The sequence below is a fragment of the Rutidosis leptorrhynchoides genome, chromosome 3, assembly GCF_046630445.1.
Source record: "Rutidosis leptorrhynchoides isolate AG116_Rl617_1_P2 chromosome 3, CSIRO_AGI_Rlap_v1, whole genome shotgun sequence".
Classification (NCBI taxonomy): Eukaryota; Viridiplantae; Streptophyta; class Magnoliopsida; order Asterales; family Asteraceae; genus Rutidosis; species Rutidosis leptorrhynchoides.
Window position 1 is genome coordinate 506,406,103 of NC_092335.1, and position 18,422 is coordinate 506,424,524.

The window sequence follows — 18,422 nt, forward strand, 5'->3', positions numbered from 1 at the left end:
TTTCTCTCATATCCATGTAAAAATTTTCCCAGAGCCAATTGATGATCTTTTAAAATTCACATATTTATTTCAGCTGCATTTATATTTATATTTATATTTATATATAAGATGAAATTGTTATTATTAATATAAAATTATCATTATCAATCGGGAGATGATTCTCACACACCACTTTTTGATCCCTATACACTTTTGTCTCATAAGTTGACAGTTATGCCCCTAAAAAGTTAAACTTATATTATTATTATAAGTATAATTAAGGACATATTAGGTAATTAAGTGTACATAGACCAAAATGCATTGGGCCAGAATCACTTCCCTCGTCAATATAGAAGATAGAAAATAGAAGATAGAAATATCTGCAACCTCAACAGAAGCCCCAATCCTTGTCATAATCGACGCTTTGATTTCAATCTGCAGCTCAGATCTCCTGCTTATTACTTTCTGTAAGTAATCTTTTTTCTATAAATTTGAAAAAATAAGTACTATTGATCTTGTATCGTACTTTGATTTCTGAAATTATTTGTAATTCACTATTTTTAATTTCATTATTTTTAGGGTTTTTTTGAGTTGCCTAGTTTTCCATTTATTATTACTAGGATTATTAGGATCAGGATTTTGTGACATTTGCAATTGTTATGTGTTTTGGAGACTTTGATACTGATCTAGATGTAGTTTTCTAGCTAGAGGGCTTTTTTTTATAATAATTTTTATAATTATAATTTTATTACAGTTTGTGTTATTTGTTTGAAGGATTGTTAATCTGTAATTGTTGAATGATTAATAAAGGCTAAATTAATCTTTTTTAAAACTAATAGAAACATTTAAACCTGTCTAATTGAAAATTTTGAAAGGGTTAGGGCATAATAATGAAAGGCTCAAGCTACACTTGGATGATGTTTTAGTAATTTCGATAGAGGATTCATGTCGTTTTCGAAACTTTGATGGAAATTGGGCCAAATTTACACATGAGCTTTATATTTCGAAACTTATTTTGTTGCTCTTTCTTTAGGGTTCACTTTTTATAGTTTGTGACTTTGAGTTTGGTTCATCTTTGTTGATTTCAAGTTTGACGGTTTAATATTATGCAAACGTCAACAATCTACAAACTTGTATACTGATTAAACCGTAACTATGTAAGTTTTTATCCGTGAATTTATATTTGATTAACGGTTTTGGGTTTGCTTTTATGGTTTTGATTTCGTGATTATTTCGTCGAAAGCAGGTAGGTAGATAATTTGTTTACTGTTTTTGTTGTTGCAAACTAATGTATATATATAAAGATCATTTTGAAAAGACATAAATCCTGAATTTAGAAATCTAAGCTTACGTTTATGATTTGAGTTTTTTGGATTATTATTGTTATTTTCAGCAATTACCAGCTTGAGCAAAAGTGACGTTTTTTTACGCGTCTTGCAGCCACATATATAGGTATCTGCATGCATCTATACGTTTGAATTTGTCGACGTGTTTAGGCCTTTAAAGGTTCAGTTTACATCCTTTGGATACTGATTATTAATATCATTGAATTATGTACCTTTTTTAATCTAATTAGGGAAATTTTGGATTTGGAGTAATGACGAAGATCACTATAAAGATGAGTGGTAAAAGTGTCCACGAGGGACCTAAAAATAGCACCGAAAACGATAACAACTACAGTGAGAAACAAATGGTTCTTTACGATCCATCTTTAAACGGGTCAGACCCGAATGATTCGGCCCAGATATCTGTTTCAAAAAATATAAAATCGTCCAAAGGACCACCCGAAGTAGGTGCGTTCACTGTACAATGTGCTAAGTGTTTCAAGTGGAGATTAATACCCGATCAAGAGAAATATGAGGTGATTCGGGAACACATTACGGACCAACCGTTTTTATGTGAAACAACCCATGAGTGGGGTCGTGTTGTTTCATGTGAGGACCCGTCTGATATTGAACAAGATGGGACCCGCATATGGGCGATTGATAAACCGAACATTGCGCAACCTCCTCCAGGGTGGAAACGGCTTTTGAGACTACGAAAAGAAGGCAGCTCGAAATTTGCTGATGTGTATGAATCATTATCTCTTTTCTTTATAAAGTTTCTGTATTTCGTTGATATCCAAGTATCAATGGGTCATCTTATAATATGGGTTAAACTGGTCACGATCAGATTGACCCATAGCGCTTTCGTCCATTTTTTTTAATAAAAAGTTATTTTGTCAAATATGATCATATAAGGTAGTTTGACTACAAATTATTTTTTTTATAAATCAATTTAAGAGGCTTTATGCATCAGTAATACATTTTGTGCAACTTTGGACCCATTTTCCGCTCCCTTTTTAGATATTTTTTTTGTAACTTTTTAGATAATTTTTTTAAAATTTTTTTATTTATGCCACCTCTAATCCTTATGATAGGATTTACTAGTCTCTTAAATTGCATTAAAAAAGTTTCCATTTTTTGTTAATACATCTTAACAAGTTCAATCTTTTCAGTTTCTTCTGAAAGTTTCCATCTTTACTATTATAATTTAATAATAGTATTTTAATCATTATGGTTTACAGATATTATTCGTCACCAACTGGGGCCAAACTTCGATCACTACCAGAAATTGAAAAGTACGATTCTTTGTTAAGTTATTCCAGTTTATGTTACAAAGTTGATATGTTCCCTAATTATTTGTATTAATGTGTTAATCAGGTACTTAATTAGTCACCCGGAACATGCAGAAGGGCTCGATTTTGGACGGTTTTCGTTTCAAATCCCGAGACCCTTAAATGATAGCTACGTGCGTAAACGTACTGGCACAACGCCAGCACCCATGACTCCAGAATGTATTGAATTGTCTCCAGGTATTGTACAGTACTACTCGAAACATACAACAACAAAAAAAAAAAAAAAAAAAAAAAGTACTTGAAACATAGTTATGGTAAATTTTATGCTGTAATAATATGTATGATGTTGGAAAAGTAGTTGCTTGAATTGGCATTGATAATATTTAATGAAGTAGCAAATGATAATGAACTCATTTTCCTATGGAAGCAAGCATAAGATTGAGTCCAAGTTTTTGCCCCTTGATTAGTTCTTTTTAATCTCACTTTTAGGGGGATGATTATGATTATTAGCAATTTAATACTTATTTTTTTGATTATTGCAAATCGAAGTCGCATGAACAAATTCGGGTTTCCGAGTTAATAAAAAACTTAGGTTCAAATTCCCAGGTTCAGCTGCAACAAAATTGAATATCTAACAGTAATATGTGATTACCCTTTTATTAAAACCTTATATAAGACACTTGTATATCTTCACAATATATAAACACATATGTGTTTATTTATATATATGTATTTTAATGAAATACACTATTTGCTAATTGTATATAACAGTTTAGATCATCTGATTTATACTACTTCAAACAACATAGGAACATCCTAACACTATTTTGTACCGCTTGTTTTATCGCTGTTGCTTATCTTTCTTTCTTTCTTTCTTTTTTTTTTTTTTTTTTTTTTTTTTTTACAGCAGAAATTTATACAAAAAGCTAGTGAATTGTGTCATGTAACCACAAAGTCCAGTTTAACTTGGACTTCACAAATCTACTATCAATCAATTTCACTGTTTCTTATATAATTTTAATTATTCAATTTAAGATGATCACTAAAACAACCCCTATTACAACTGTTTCGGTTTTAAGATTTTTTCTAGTATCTCTTCACCTAAAAGTGATATGTACTCTTTGCAGTTGAACCCATATCGTGGGCTCGTCCGGATGAGAACTCGACTGCGCAAATCGGTATGATCGGGGACATCTCCACAGATATCTTTTATCTCGTTTATTAATTTTTGAATAGTCAAACCCATAAAATATCATTACAAAGTAATCACTTATTTTCTAATGGTTTTGGCGGATTTTTGACCCATTGACCATACCTATTTGACAAATTTTTGAAATTTGATTTGTTAGAGAAATCGTTCAACCCAAATCGACACATTCACTTATCATTTTATATGCTGTGATCTCAGCACATAATTTAAAATGCGGTTTGTACTTATTTTGCAGTTGAACCCTTACGGTGGGCCAACCCAGAGAATAACAGAAATGGTACGCTGCCATATGTGAAGACACCGGATCTTGATTTAGTGAATCAGCCTACAAAAAAGGCTAAGAGATGATTTATAGTTGTGTATAATAAACTGTTCTGTTGCATTATCCTCTGTTGTTGATATATAGCATCCCATTAAAACTTAATATAAGATTGGTGTAACCTGTTTTCCAAATTTGGACCGGGATTTTGATTAAGGTAGGACTAAAGTTAATCGGTAATCCATTTAGCTAATACTGTTTTGAAGTTATAATTGTATTGTTGGTACCATCATTTAGTCTTAATATGAAAAGTTCGAAATTTCACATTTAGCTAATACTGTTTTAAGTTTATTTTTATTGTTGTCAATACAAGGTGTGTATGTATATGCATGTGATGTATATATAAATATATATGTATAATAACAAGTTGTGTACCAAAGACGTGCAATGGTAACACAGGTCAAATAGGGATAAGAAGGTCTGTTTAGGTGTTTGTTTAAAACCACTAGGTATTTTACGAGCCCGGATTATGTACAAATTGAACTAGCAGTGTATTAGGATATGAATGTTGCGTTTGATAAAATTGAATAAATTAGCATTGAATGGTTCATAATCTGAATGATTCAAAGTCTCTGAATAAACTTAATTCTGCATGCAAATAAGCAGTTAGATATATTTATATTGAATGAACGATATGAATTGGGTATTATTACCTTATTAGTGTCTTACAGGAATAAAAAAATCAATATATTTGTTTGCTAAGTGTTACGGATATGATTGAGTATGATATTATAGAAAAATTCAAGTGCTTAATAGTTAAAAGAGTGTTTCAACTCCAAAATGGTTCAACACTGAATACTGAACCATTCAACATCATATTTCATTTAGAAGTCAGAAACAAACGCACTGAATGTTGAATGATTCAACATTCAACGCTCTGAACTATTCAATTAACATGTAAACAAACACATGCGAAAACATAGCTAAATTAGTACAAACTTGTCATCTTCGGCTAATAAATCATCTACATATATTCATGTTAAATTAATGTAGCAATGTAGATATTCATTCTTGTCCAATACACATTCTAGTACTTAAAGTAGAAAATATGAAATCAAAGTATTTATCACAAAATATACTCTTAAAATCCTATGTACTTATGAGGGCTGCGCTCATATGTAGCCGCTGACTTATGTTCCAACATGATCAAACATCATTTATATTTGTGAACTGTAACAGCAGCAGCAGATGGACTGCATTTGGGTCATAATTGATCCTGCGATGGTTCTTTGGATCTCCTACAGGCTGCAACCAGTCACAGTCATGATTGACCCGTTTGAGATATACTAAAGGCCAAATCAACTCATTTATAAGTATATGGGTCAAAATTGTGGGTCAAAATTGCCACCTCAACCAATTTTGGATCATATCATAGACCCGTAATACAAGAACGATTAACCGCAGACAGTAACGGATGAAAGACTAGGATCAGCAGCTCCACTAACAAAACCACCACTCTTTTTAACTTCCACCAAATAACTTAACGCTTCCTCCGTTATCACTTCTCCCGGTATAAGTAACGGGATCCCGGGTGGATACGAACATACCAACTCCCCACTAACCTTCCCTATACTCTCTTTATAACTCACTTTCTTTTTACTCGCAAAAAACGCCTCTCGAGGGCTCAATCTCATACCAACTTTTTTACTTTCCTTAAAAGGCTCCATACATATATTATTTCTCATTTCCTCCTTTAATCGAATCGAATTATGTATTTGTGATAAATGCTGTAACCCTGACACAAGCCTTAAAATATCGTCTCTATTAGTTCCTAAATTTACTGCAAACGTAACTGAACGGGTCCCGGTTAGTTCCGAAACCACTCCATAATCGTCGTATAAGATATCATCCGCTACAAAACCAGATAAACCAAGGTTAAAAACACCTACCGTAATTCTTAACGGGTCATCGGATTTAAAGACTGTAACTTTATCGATCTTTTCTATAAGAGATTTTGCTTCCATGGCTATTTCAACCGGTTTGTTAAAAATGGTTTCATGTTTTTCACTTATTTGAGCTCTGGCGGCATCTAACGACGCTAAAAGCAGATAACTTGGACTCGTACTTTGAAGTATTTGAAGACATTGACATACTCTTTCTCTATTTACAATGTTTCCCGACATATGTAACATCGACGATTGTGTGAGAGAGCATAATACTTTGTGGGTTGATTGTACGGAAAGGTCAACCCCTTGACTAAGAGCTGATCGAGGCAAGCTCGGGTGAAATCCTAAGTGGGCCCCATGAGCCTCGTCAACAATGAGCGGAATGTTGTGAGAATGAGATAATAAGGCGATTTTTTCAAGATCGCTGCATATGCCGTGATAAGTCGGAGAAGTCACAAGAACGGCTGATGCTTTTCGACCTTCGGTTGCTAATTCTTTGATTGCTATCTCCACCTGCCATCAGCAAATTACTTTATCATGTGCATAAACATAAGGACACTAAGGGGGGTGTTTGAATTTGTGTTTTTAAAATTGATTCTTCGTTTTAGATAATCAGAATCCGATAATCAGCTAATAGTGTTTGGATTTGATTATATTGTTTGATAATGCAACAATCAATTAATCAGTTTTTAGCAGTGTTGTAAATCTCCTTATTTCTCCCCAAGATCTCCCAGAGATCTCGCTTTTGGAAGGCAACCGAGACGAGATGTCCATCTCGCAAGATTTCTTGGTCGATGGGGTCAAACTTGGTCAAAGCCACGATTTCTCAGATTTTCTCGAAATTTTCTCGTAAAATCTCGTAATTTGTCGGATTTTCTTCTAAAATCTCGTAAAAATGTATATCAATATACACATATTTATTTATTTAAATTTATATTGAAAAATTAAAAACTCAACGTAAGTCAACGTCCGAGATATCCCCGAGATGCCGAGATCTCCCAAAAAATGTCGAAACGAGATCTCCCCGAGATCTGAGTTCTCCAACCTTGGTTTTTAGGTGTTTGGTGAAGTAATTATGGGGAAAATAGGTGGAAAGAGAAAAACCGATTATCATGTGTTGCTGCAGTATGGGCGACCTGCTTTTTCATTGCCACGTTTTGAGTTTCTCAAATCGTAATTAATTGATTTTTACGTTTAACTTGCCAAACATTATTAATTAATTATTTACGATTTCAAAACGTAATAATCAAATAATTCTATTCTAAACGCAAAGCCAAACACCCCATAAAAGATAAAAATAAGGTTAACTTGCCTGTAAAGGAGTGATGCCACAAGCAATGTCCCAGTCAAAATCATAATCAGGGATGATATATTTCGGTATTACACCCGACAATACCATAGAATTAAAGGCTGATATATGACAATTTCGAGGAAGAATTAACGTATCTCCCGGGGCGCAAGTAGCCATAACCGATGCTTGGATACCACACGTCGTACCACCAACTAAGAACCACGTCTCCTTAGCTCCAAACAGTTTAGCCGCTTCCTTTTGCGCATCTAAAATGGGACCCTCGGGTGCAAACAAATTGTCGAGCTCCGGAAGCTCAGGCAAGTCATGACGAAAAGGTTGTACTCCAATTAAACGGGCCAATGATAACGGAGCGGCCCGACCCCTGTTATGACCCGGAAAGTGAAAACTAGCAACATTTTGTTCAGCTGATGTCTTTAGTGCAGTAACTAGTGGAGGTTGGTTATCGCGTTCTGATGCTCGAGAATCGGAAATGACCATATTACCCTTGTAAGTTTTTTCATTGTCTATTTGCCCTACCTTATCATGCTTCTTCCCTAACATTCCATTGTGTCTTTCCTACATATAATTTATTTATAATTTAAATTTAAATTACCAACTTAGTTTCCACACACAACCAATTTCGATTAATTAATGATATAACAAAAGGCATAAACCCTAAACCAAATGTCAACTAGGTTCAAATGTCAAAGTCAAATTACGTAATATCAGGATTGAGCTATCAATTGCTTCAAATTTCAATTAACCCTATCAAAGCTAATATAGGTAGTAAGTAATTAAGAAAAAGATGCATTTTTTACCTCAGATATACAAGCTGTTATTATTGTGTTATTATTACACCTGAAGCTCTGCAATAAACAAGGTTGAAAGATATTATGCAAATAAACTTTAACAAAATATGAAATTAAAGAGCAGCTATGACAAAAGAGTATTGATTGTTGGTACCAAATTTAGGAAACCATATGCCATTATTGTCATGTTGATGTATCAAGTTATCAACCAAAATAGTAGACAAATAATGAAGATGATAAAAGTCACTGTGTGCGTGGTCACGGAAGTTAACGGGGTTTATTTTTATTTTTTTTAAAAAATAATTTGGGCTATTTTATCAGATTTGGGCTTATTTTATGTGATTCGGCCTTATTTTATAATATATGAAAAACAACAAGTATTCGGGTCGGCCCGCTTCGCTGGGTCCAAAATCGCTAGCCGAAGAAAAAAAAAAAAACGCCCCTGCAAAAATCAAACCTGCACCCATCTGGAAACAATAAAGGCAACCAAGCCACCCAACCACTTATGTGTTTGTGCTATTATGTTAGATTTAATGATATTTATATATTAAAAAACGTCGCTATCAAAAAAGCTACTATATATAAAGATGGAGGGTTGTAGTTGAAGAAATTGCATTTAGAGGGTTGTAGTTGAAGAAATTTCATTTAAGTTTCAAATGAATAGTTCTTTTTTTTGTCTTCTTGTGTTTTCCAAATGAATATATATATATATATATATATATATATATATATATATATATATATATATATATATATATATATATATATATATATATATATAATGTAACAGATTAATTATTGGTAAATTGGTCGACGTGCCTTCATTTTTTTAAGTGTTCAACGATATGTCTTTCAAAATTCAAAATTGCAAGAAATGTCCTCTGTCCACGCATCACACATGATGTGTGCAGCTCGTGTGTGATACGTGTGTACGAGAGATTCAACGAGACAACCATTTTTTCGAACAAACTCGCATCATGCACCAAGCACCACCGACTGTGCGTGGTGCTTGGTACCAAAATGTCATAACTGTAACTTTGAATGGACGTATTTTTTTTGACTCGTAGCTCCAATTTAGTTAATAAAATATGTTCATTCAAAGTTCTTGCCCAACAACCACCAAACACCAAGCACCATGCACACTGTGCACCAAACACCACGCACGGTGCGTGTTGCGTGATTTTAGGTGCGTTTTTACGAGCAAAAAGGATTGTCAAGCTGAATATCTCAATAACACGCCTCACGCACGGGTTGCACGCATCATGCGTGGTGCGTGATGCGTGGACAAGAGACATATCTTGCAATTTCGATTTTTGAGGACATATTATTACATACTTTTAGAAATGGGGGCATATTGACCAATTTCCCTTAATTAACATTAACATTAATATTAACATTAACAATTAACATTAACAATTAACATTAACAACATACTCAATAGAGAACATGTTTTCACTATCCACCACATTATTTTAATCCAAAAGAGTAACTTCGTACTTTCACAACTCCATTTATTTACCCCTTCCTATCCATCCTCCCTGGAACCTTCGGGCCATTTCTTGATTTCTTCTTTGATTTTCTGTACTTATATTCACTCCCACAAAACCTTACTATTTGCCCACTTAATCTCTATACCACTCGCTCCCTATTGTAGCCATTCTGGATCTCCACTTTCCCATTTTCTTACGGTTTTAGGCATCTCCGTGCAACCATCCCCGTCACAAACACCATCGTTGTCTCCGCCATCACTATCTCCGGTCAACCATCCCCGTCACAACCACCAGCGTTGTCTCCGCCGTCGTGTTTTTTTTTTTTTTCTTTATGTTCAAGCTGCCAAAATTGACGACGATGTGAAGGTATGTTTAGTTCCTTATCTATGTAATGTGGTTAAAGTATTGATTTTAATAATGTTACAAATATACAGATTTGAGCACGATGAGTTCAGTTTTAACCATTAAAATTGGCATCATCTTAGTGTGATGTTCTTTTGTAGTTCCTTCTATATATGCCAAATTATTGAGTGTTAATTTGTTGGAATAGATGGAGATACTTAGTTAGGGTAAAATGGGTTGCTGTCGCCCTGTAAAGTTTGTCGAGCTGACATTTTTAATCAAGAATCTCATTATATTTGTTGAAATACTAGCTGATAAACACCCCACGCTGTGTGTGATTTGGTGTTTTATCAATTCATAAGTTTTAGGTAGAAACTCAATTTAGCAATATCTCTCTGTAATTGTTACTCAATTTTTTATGTTTGTATATTCTGGTATACCTATATTTTAACTAACATTTTACATGTTTTGCTACCATCTTAATATATTACTGTCAAGAATATATAAATTTTTTATATGTTATGTATTATTCTACTTACTTATCAATTATTTTCTCTAAATCCAGGGATATTTAATAGTCTTTCTTCAGCATAAAAGAGGCACATACTTACTGTTATGGTTCAGGTTTGACTTTAGCGTTATATTCATTGAGTTCGATACTTATTTTTTGCATTATCAATTTGACACTTATATTTTGCATTATCAATTTGTTACTTCATCCCTGGTATATGATTTATGCAGCATATGCCCTCTAGATATTGACACATCGTTATCCAGTTGAATGTTGAAGTTCTTTCTACATTGGATTTAATATGTGGTTTGTTTGAATTTTACTTTCAATGTTTTGGCTTTTAACTGCAATGTGGAAGGTTCCAACAGATTGTTTATTCGATTTATAAGATTTAAGCTTCTCTGTGTATATTGATGTACATATATTACAGTATATTGATGTACATATATTGTACCTCTTTACCGTTTTGTTTATTGTGTATGCATAGTTTTTTTCCTGAAGTATGCGCCTTGGAAATCTCAAAGATTTGGAAGCGCAAACACCGAGCAAAAACAAAGCACGTGATCGATATTGTCAACGTCAAGTATGTTTCCTACATCTAAACTGATTTCACATATATCTGATACGGATTTAGCATTAAATTTGGTCAACATTAATCTGTACTGCTTCCACATGTGCCCTTTTGTAGTCACATGTATGGTTATATAGCTGATTTTACTCAGCTTGAAGATCTATTTCGAATTCCATTCAACATAATCTAGTATAAATGCTCTTAAACTGCACTAACGACATTGTCTCTTTCATCATGTGGAATGAACAAGCGATAAAATTTCGATGGTACTGGATATGAAGCAAGCGAAAAGCCATCAATCATCGATGTCAGTTCAATATCAATCATCGATGTCAGTTCAATTTGAATACATAGGTAAGTGTCATAAAACTTAGTTACATACATAGATAGTACAATCTATTGTACCTACTGTTGTTGCATTCTATTTAAATTGAATGTAGGACTTTGTTAACTGCATCAGCCATAAGTAGTTGTAGCCTAACTATCAAACCACAATGCTATATATCTCGCTTTGCTTACGTAACATGTACATACTTCCGCCGCAACGCGTGGATGGCCTCATGCTTGTTATTATAGTTTCTCTAAACTCTAAAGCAAGGTTGCAAATGACGTGAGACGGGGTCGAGACGGTCGGGTTCTAAAAAGGTCGAGAAGTTCGAGACGGGGTCGAGACGTAGGTCGAGACGGACGTTGACCAAAGTTGACTTTTAAATATATAAGTATGTAAATGTATATATGTATACATAGTTTAAAACTTTATTTGACTAATTTGCACCCATAATCGCTATTACCGTTAATTTAATACAAAAAGTTTAAACCAAAATACGACAATTTGACCGATTTTACCGACAATCTGCCTTTTTCGAATTTCGACAGACTTTGACCCGATACTTTTCAACTTTGACCTCAGTTTTGACCATTGACTGACATATTAGACGGTTTTCTTCGAGACGAGACGGGGTAGTCACCAAACCGTCGCAACGGGCGTCACAACGGCTTGAGACGAGGTGTTCTGCAAAAGTGCTCTAAAATGACAAATTTCACATTTTTTTTTCTTTTTGAAAGGCAAGCCACACACTTAACACGATTTCCTATATATATATATATATATATATATATATATATATATATATATATATATATATATATATAGGGGCAGGATCAATGGGGAAGTAACCAATAGGGGGGAAGCGGGGGGAAGCAAATTTTTTTTTTTTTTTCCGTTTTTTTGAAATTTTTTTTTCCGGCATCAAGATCACACAAAAATATGAACATTTAGAAGAGACACTTCGTGATGAATGTTATTATTTAGGCGGGAAAACGATCGACAAAAATAACATTCAAGATAATATTGTTCGTGAAGAATATGAACGTTTTTTTTTCATGTTTTGTGAAGTAAAATTTAGCCCGATTTAGAGTTTAGGGTTTAGGGTTTGGTGTTTTGGGTTTATTCCATAAACCCAAAACACCAAACCCTAAACCCTAAACCCTAAACTCTAAACCGTTAGTGTTAAAAACTCAATCTAAATCCTAAATCTAAACCCTAAATCTAAACCCTAAACCCTAAATTTTTAAACCCTAATATCTAAACCCTAATATCTAAACCCTAATATCTAAACCCCAATATCTAAAACCTCAAAATACGCTCGAAAAACACGATAATTGTTATATATTACTTCTTCGAGCGTTTTCCCGCCAAAATAAAAACATTTATCACAAAGTGTCTCTACTAAATGTTCATATTTTCATCTCATCTATAATGTTCGTGAACAAAGTTTTTTCAAAAAACGAAAAAAAAAAAGTTTTTGCTTCCCCCCGAATGGTTACTTCCCTCTTGATCCTACCACTATATATATATATATATATATATATATATATATATATATATATATATATATAAAAGTGAATATGGTGCTGTTGTGCATATAAGCTTATATGATAAACACCTCAAATTTTCATGATTTTGGAGTTGTTTTTGTATAATAAGTTTTGAAATACGTTATTGAATCTACAACAAACAAAAGATTAAATTTTGTTGTTAGTTCTTTTCGCAAATTTTATCAAATATAGATGACATGTTGTTTCACATGAACAATTGCATATTAATAGTGTTTGAGAACTACTCATGCAAAACATGAATTAATTCGAATTATGTTGCTTCAAATCAATATATAATCATATAAAATGTTGTAAAATAGTTAAAATGTAGTTTAGTTTACAAGAAAAACATCAAAATCATGAGAATTTGTTGTGTTTGTTATATAAGCTTATATGTATAACAACACCATATATATATATATATATATATATATATATATATATATATATATATATATATATATATATATATGGGCAGGATCAATGGGAAGTAACCAATCGGGGGGAAGAATTTTTTTTTTCTTTCGTTTTTTTGGAAAAAATTTTCCGGCATCAAGATCACACGAAAATATGAACATTTAGAAAAGACACTTCGTGATGAATGTTATTATTTAGAAGTAGGAAAACGATCGACAAAAATAACATTCAAGATAATATTGTTCGTGAAGAATGTGAACGTTTTTTTTTTTTTTTTTTTTTCATATTTTGTGAAGTAAAATTTAGCCCGATTTAGAGTTTAGAGTTTAGGGTTTTTTGTATGTGTGTTTGTGTGGTTTTTTTTATTATTTTTTATTTTTATTTTTTTGCTTGTTTGTATGTCTATTTTGATATCACATATTTCTGCGCATTATTTTATCCATGCTATCTGTCATACTATTGTGCATCACTGCTATATGTGTCTTCTTTTATGGCGACTTTGTATGGTTGCATCTTCCTAGAAGCACATAACTCTTTCAGGTACGTATGCCCGCACTATTTCGTTTTGATGAGCATTTCTGGCCGGAGGTCCTTTAGGAAGCAATCTCTTGGCTCTCGAGTAGAGGGAGAGACGATCTTATCTAGTCGCGGGTTCTATACCCGCGGGTGGAGTAGTGACTTCCTTCTAATCTAGGGTACGAAGAATGATCGTCTACACTTCACCTCCCCATACCCTACATTCATGGGATTGGGTATTGTTGTTGTTGTTGTTGTTGTTGTTGTTGTTGTTGTTGTTGTTGTTGTTGTTTTAGGGTTTAAGGTTTGGTGTTTTGGGTTTATTCCATAAACCCAAAACACCAAACCCTAAACCCTAAACCCTAAATTCTAAACCGTTCGTGTTAAAAACTTAATCTAAATCCTAAATCTAAACCCTAAATCTAAAACCTAAATCTAAACCCTAAACCCTAAATTTCTAAACCCTAATATCTAAACCCTAATAGTTAAAACCTCAACATATGCTCGAAAAACACGATAATTGTTATATATTACTTCTTCGAGCGTTTTTCCGCCAAAATAAAAACATTTATCACAAAGTGTCTTTATTAAATGTTCATATTTTCATCTCATCTATAATGTTCGTGAACAAAGTTTTTTCAAAAAACGAAGAAAAAAAAGTTTTTGCTTCCCCCGATTGGTTACTTCCCTCTTGATCCTACCACTATATATATATATATATATATATATATATATATATATATATATATATATGAAAGGCAAGCTTGCATCAGTCCGGACCGAAGCCTAGTCATCATTTGCACACACACATGCGCTTTCGGGCAGGAAACCCGAACCACACTCTGAGGATCCGACCCTTTAACCATACCGAGGGGCAGGCGGGCCGGATCTTAGTCCCGGAGCGGGTCGGTAAAACCTTCCCTTTGGGCCACCTTCAAGGAATATATTTCAATTCTTAGAGCGGGTGACGAGGCTCGAACCCGAGACCTCTAGCCCTGCGAGTACACAAGTGTAACCGCGATACCATTGAAGCAATGCTTCGTTGGTTATATATATATATATATATATATATATATATATATATATATATATATATATATATATATATATATATATATATATATATATATAATGTTCATGTCAAATCTTAGAATATCTAATCGTTTAGTTGCATTGCATACAATAATCACAACCGCTTACTTAAATTTATTTCTATGTTAATGTTGTATATTTTGTCTTTCACGAGGTTTATAAACTAACGGTTATATATATAATGTTCATGTCAAATCTTAGAATATCTAATCGTTTAGTTGCATTGCATACAATAATCACAACCGCTTACTTAAATTTATTTCTATGTTAATGTTGTATATTTTGAGTCTTTCACGAGGTTTATAAACTAACGGTTAGGATCAAGAGTTAAACACCGTTTTTGGGTTAAGTAGATAAACAAATATGTATTTCTAAAATAAACACAATTTAGAGTTTAAAGTTTAAATTTTTGGGGTTAATTTTTTTTATTTGGTTCGTAGAAGAAACCTCTTTAGCGACAACCACATTGGCTCCCCATTAGCGAGTAAAACGCTAGGGTGATGAGCCCCCAAGCGACGCGACCCGTAACCGGATGAATTGCGCACATTGGTAGAAGAAATCTTTTTAGCGACAACCACATTGGCTCCCCATTAGCGAGTAAAACGCTAGGGTGACGAGCCCCCAAGCGACGTGACCCGTAACCGGATGAGCACATTGGTGCCCCTTATAGTAAAGAGCCCATTTTTAATTCGATCTTGCGCATTACCAAGATTCGAACATGAATCTTCTACTTCACAACGAACTCGGTGGCCACGGGGTTATGCCCAAGTGGTTAGGGGTTACTATTTATTGTTTATATTCAAAAAAAAAAACTTCATTCCTCCCATATTAATAGTCATGTTTTGACTTTAGAAGTCTTTTTCGACTTTGACTTTAATTTTTTATTTTATTTTATTATTATTTTTTTTTTGTTATATAATACTTGATGAACATTACCGGTATAGTCAAAAAACAATCTATTGTTATAACTTTATCGAATAATATTTAATACAAACAATAATATTTAAAGTCAAAGTTGGAAAGAAGAGACCTGCAAAGTCAAAACAATACTATTAATATGGAACGGATGGAGTAATTTTCTGAAGAAATAAATTACTTTTTATATTTTTTCGAATTTCTTTTTTTACTCAAACAGTTGTCATACATTTGATGTATGATAACATGAAGACTAATGACTAATGAAAAATTACTAACGACTAATGTAGAGACATTCGGGTGCTTGAGAGCATCATCACGTATTCTTAAAGCTAAATCCATAGCAAGATCCATTCATAAAAAACACAAGCAGTTTGGGAAAGGAATCAAGAAAGGTGGAAAAACTAACTCAAAGCAATCAAAAGAAGATCTCTCAACCAATTAAAGACATTTAAATATGAAGCTCGGGGTAGTCTTTCATATGGAAAGTCAGAAGACGGTGTGAGTACTGATGACTTTGGCAAAGAACTCGGATTAAAAAGGGCCAAATCATAAGGATGATTAATTCTAGTGACATTAGGTCGTAAGGTATGTATATCAAATAAAATCTTATCATTGAATGTTTGTGGGTTTGGAGAGAACGAGGAAATGGTGGGTTATATAGTTATGTCGGGTTGAAAAGCCGAGTGTGGCAGTGTTCCAGGAGACCAAATGTAGGAATGTAAATTATTCCGGGGTTGAGAATTTACGGGGTTCAAAGGAATTTGAATTTATTCAAAAGAATGTCAAAGGTAGGTTGGGGTTATGTTAATAATTGGGGATACAAACTGTTTTGACTTTTGTGGCTACTGGTACACTGGTAGTTGAGTTATTTTATGGCAGCAAAAGAAATTTGGGAGGGCTGTAACTCTGAAACAATCATCGTTAATGTATATGGCCTACATGATGATTCCGGTAAAAAGTAAATGTGGGATACTTTGGAGAAATTTATAAATGGATTAGAAACTGCTTGGGTGGTGTGTGGGAATTTCAGTGAAGTGTGGGGCTCATCAGAAAGGTTGAATTGTTTGTATATTGATAAAAGAGCTGATCTATTTAACAATAATTAAGGTGACTCAGTTAATTGAGATACCTTTGGGAGGAAGAAAATTCATGTGGATGAGTGTCGATGGTATCAAGTTTAGTAAGCTTGCCAGCTTTTTAGTCTCGGATAAATTTTGTCGATTGTGGAAGAAATATTTCATCTATTGCCTTGGACAGAGATCTTTCAGACCACTATCCCATCATTGTGAGAGACTAATATATTAATTTTGGACCTAGGCAATTAGAGATCTTCGATGAATGGTTGAAAAAGATGTAGTAGAAGGGGTTGTCACCAAGTCTTGGAACATATGGTGCGAAGATAGCATACCGGCTTTTGCATCTTCAAGGAAACTGAAGAATGTCAAAAATGCATTAAAAGTGTAGCCGTGAGAAATTCGAGAAAATTGATAAGGAAACAGGTGACTTAAGGGAAGATGCTACTAAACGGGATCATATTGTTGAAGAATGAACTTTATCAGAGATTGAACATGCGCAGTGGATTGAAGCGAGGAAAAGTTGGATGGAAAAAGAAAAGGCGGGGAAAAATATGACCAAACAAAAAGCTAAAGTAAAATGAATTGTGGACGGTTATCTAAAACTCTAAATAATTCAATTCTGTATTTCAAAGGAAATATCATAAGAGTATCCAGGGTCTCATGATCAATGGGCTTGAAACGAGGATCCTTGTGAGATTAAAGATAAAGGTTTTAGGCATTTTAAAAGTATTTTGAAGAGAGATCAGTTGACCGTCAAGGAATAGGTGACATGCGGGCAAACAGATTGTCATCTAAAGAAGCTAATTAGCTTGAGTCTCCTTTCTTTTAATTGAAAGTGTGAAAAGTAATAAAAGACTATGGACCTTTCAAGGCTCCTGGCCTGGATGGATTCAACTTCAAATTCTATAGAAAGTTTTGGTAGCTCATAAAAGATGACTAAATGAAGGCTATTGATTGGTTTTGGCAATATGACGAAATATCCAAATTTTGCAATGCTTCTTTCATTACTTTAGTGCCTAAGAAAACCGATCCCTTAGGCCTCGGTGACTTCTGTTCTATTAGCCTACTTGGTAGTTACTACAAGATTGCTTTAAAGATTCTTTAAAATAGGCTTAGAAAGGTCATCTCTAATGTAATTGTTGAGAAGCAAAGTGTATTTTTAAAAGTTCTTTATATACTTTATGCAATCCTTATCGCAAATGAATCCTTTGATTACCTGAAAAGTGAATGACTAAAAAGTGTCATCAGGTTGATTTTGAGAAGCATTCGATAGCGTATGTTGGGATTACTTATTTGACATGATGGATTATATGGGTTTCGGAGCTAAATGGAAGTAGTTTATCATGTCATTCTTAATATCGACTTCTATTTTCGTCCTTGTAATTGGCTCTCCTACTGATGAATCCTTATTAGAACGGTGTGTTAGGAAAGGTGACCCGATATCACCTTTTCTTTTTATTATTGCGGCCGAGGGGTTAAACGTTATCACTGATGAAATGA

General features: G+C 33.6%; 2 protein-coding genes across 2 annotated transcripts; one reads left to right on the forward strand and one right to left on the reverse strand.

The window, feature by feature from the left end:
- The first annotated feature begins 323 nt into the window (after window positions 1-323).
- LOC139898254 (methyl-CpG-binding domain-containing protein 2-like) lies at window positions 324-4,376 on the forward strand. The gene is made up of 7 exons (XM_071880986.1): window positions 324-446; window positions 1,373-1,431; window positions 1,556-2,049; window positions 2,546-2,599; window positions 2,682-2,833; window positions 3,724-3,774; window positions 4,042-4,376. Exons 3-7 carry the CDS (start codon window positions 1,577-1,579, stop codon window positions 4,152-4,154), a joined length of 843 nt encoding a protein of 280 aa, XP_071737087.1. The 5' UTR covers window positions 324-446; window positions 1,373-1,431; window positions 1,556-1,576; the 3' UTR covers window positions 4,155-4,376.
- A 710-nt stretch (window positions 4,377-5,086) lies between these two features.
- LOC139898255 (uncharacterized) lies at window positions 5,087-8,351 on the reverse strand. The gene is made up of 4 exons (XM_071880987.1): window positions 8,266-8,351; window positions 8,121-8,168; window positions 7,324-7,878; window positions 5,087-6,524 (listed from the first exon to the last, which is right to left on the reverse strand). Exons 1-4 carry the CDS (start codon window positions 8,296-8,298, stop codon window positions 5,520-5,522), a joined length of 1,641 nt encoding a protein of 546 aa, XP_071737088.1. The 5' UTR covers window positions 8,299-8,351; the 3' UTR covers window positions 5,087-5,519.
- Between the last annotated feature and the right edge of the window lie 10,071 nt (window positions 8,352-18,422).

What these genes read in the sequence shown, in the direction of transcription:
- LOC139898255 (XM_071880987.1), bottom strand. Translation starts at nt 8,298, where the DNA reads ATGACAATAATGGCATATGGTTTCCTAAATTTG. An exon ending in TAACAGCTTGTATATCTGAG is followed by an intron (nt 7,879 to 8,120) that starts GTAAAAAATGCA and finishes AATTATATGTAG; the next exon opens with GAAAGACACAATGGAATGTT. An exon ending in GTGGCATCACTCCTTTACAG is followed by an intron (nt 6,525 to 7,323) that starts GCAAGTTAACCT and finishes TGCTGATGGCAG; the next exon opens with GTGGAGATAGCAATCAAAGA.
- LOC139898254 (XM_071880986.1), top strand. Translation starts at nt 1,577, where the DNA reads ATGACGAAGATCACTATAAAGATGAGTGGTAAAAGTGTCCACGAGGGA. An exon ending in AGCTCGAAATTTGCTGATGT is followed by an intron (nt 2,050 to 2,545) that starts GTATGAATCATT and finishes TATGGTTTACAG; the next exon opens with ATATTATTCGTCACCAACTG. An exon ending in GAACTCGACTGCGCAAATCG is followed by an intron (nt 3,775 to 4,041) that starts GTATGATCGGGG and finishes CTTATTTTGCAG; the next exon opens with TTGAACCCTTACGGTGGGCC.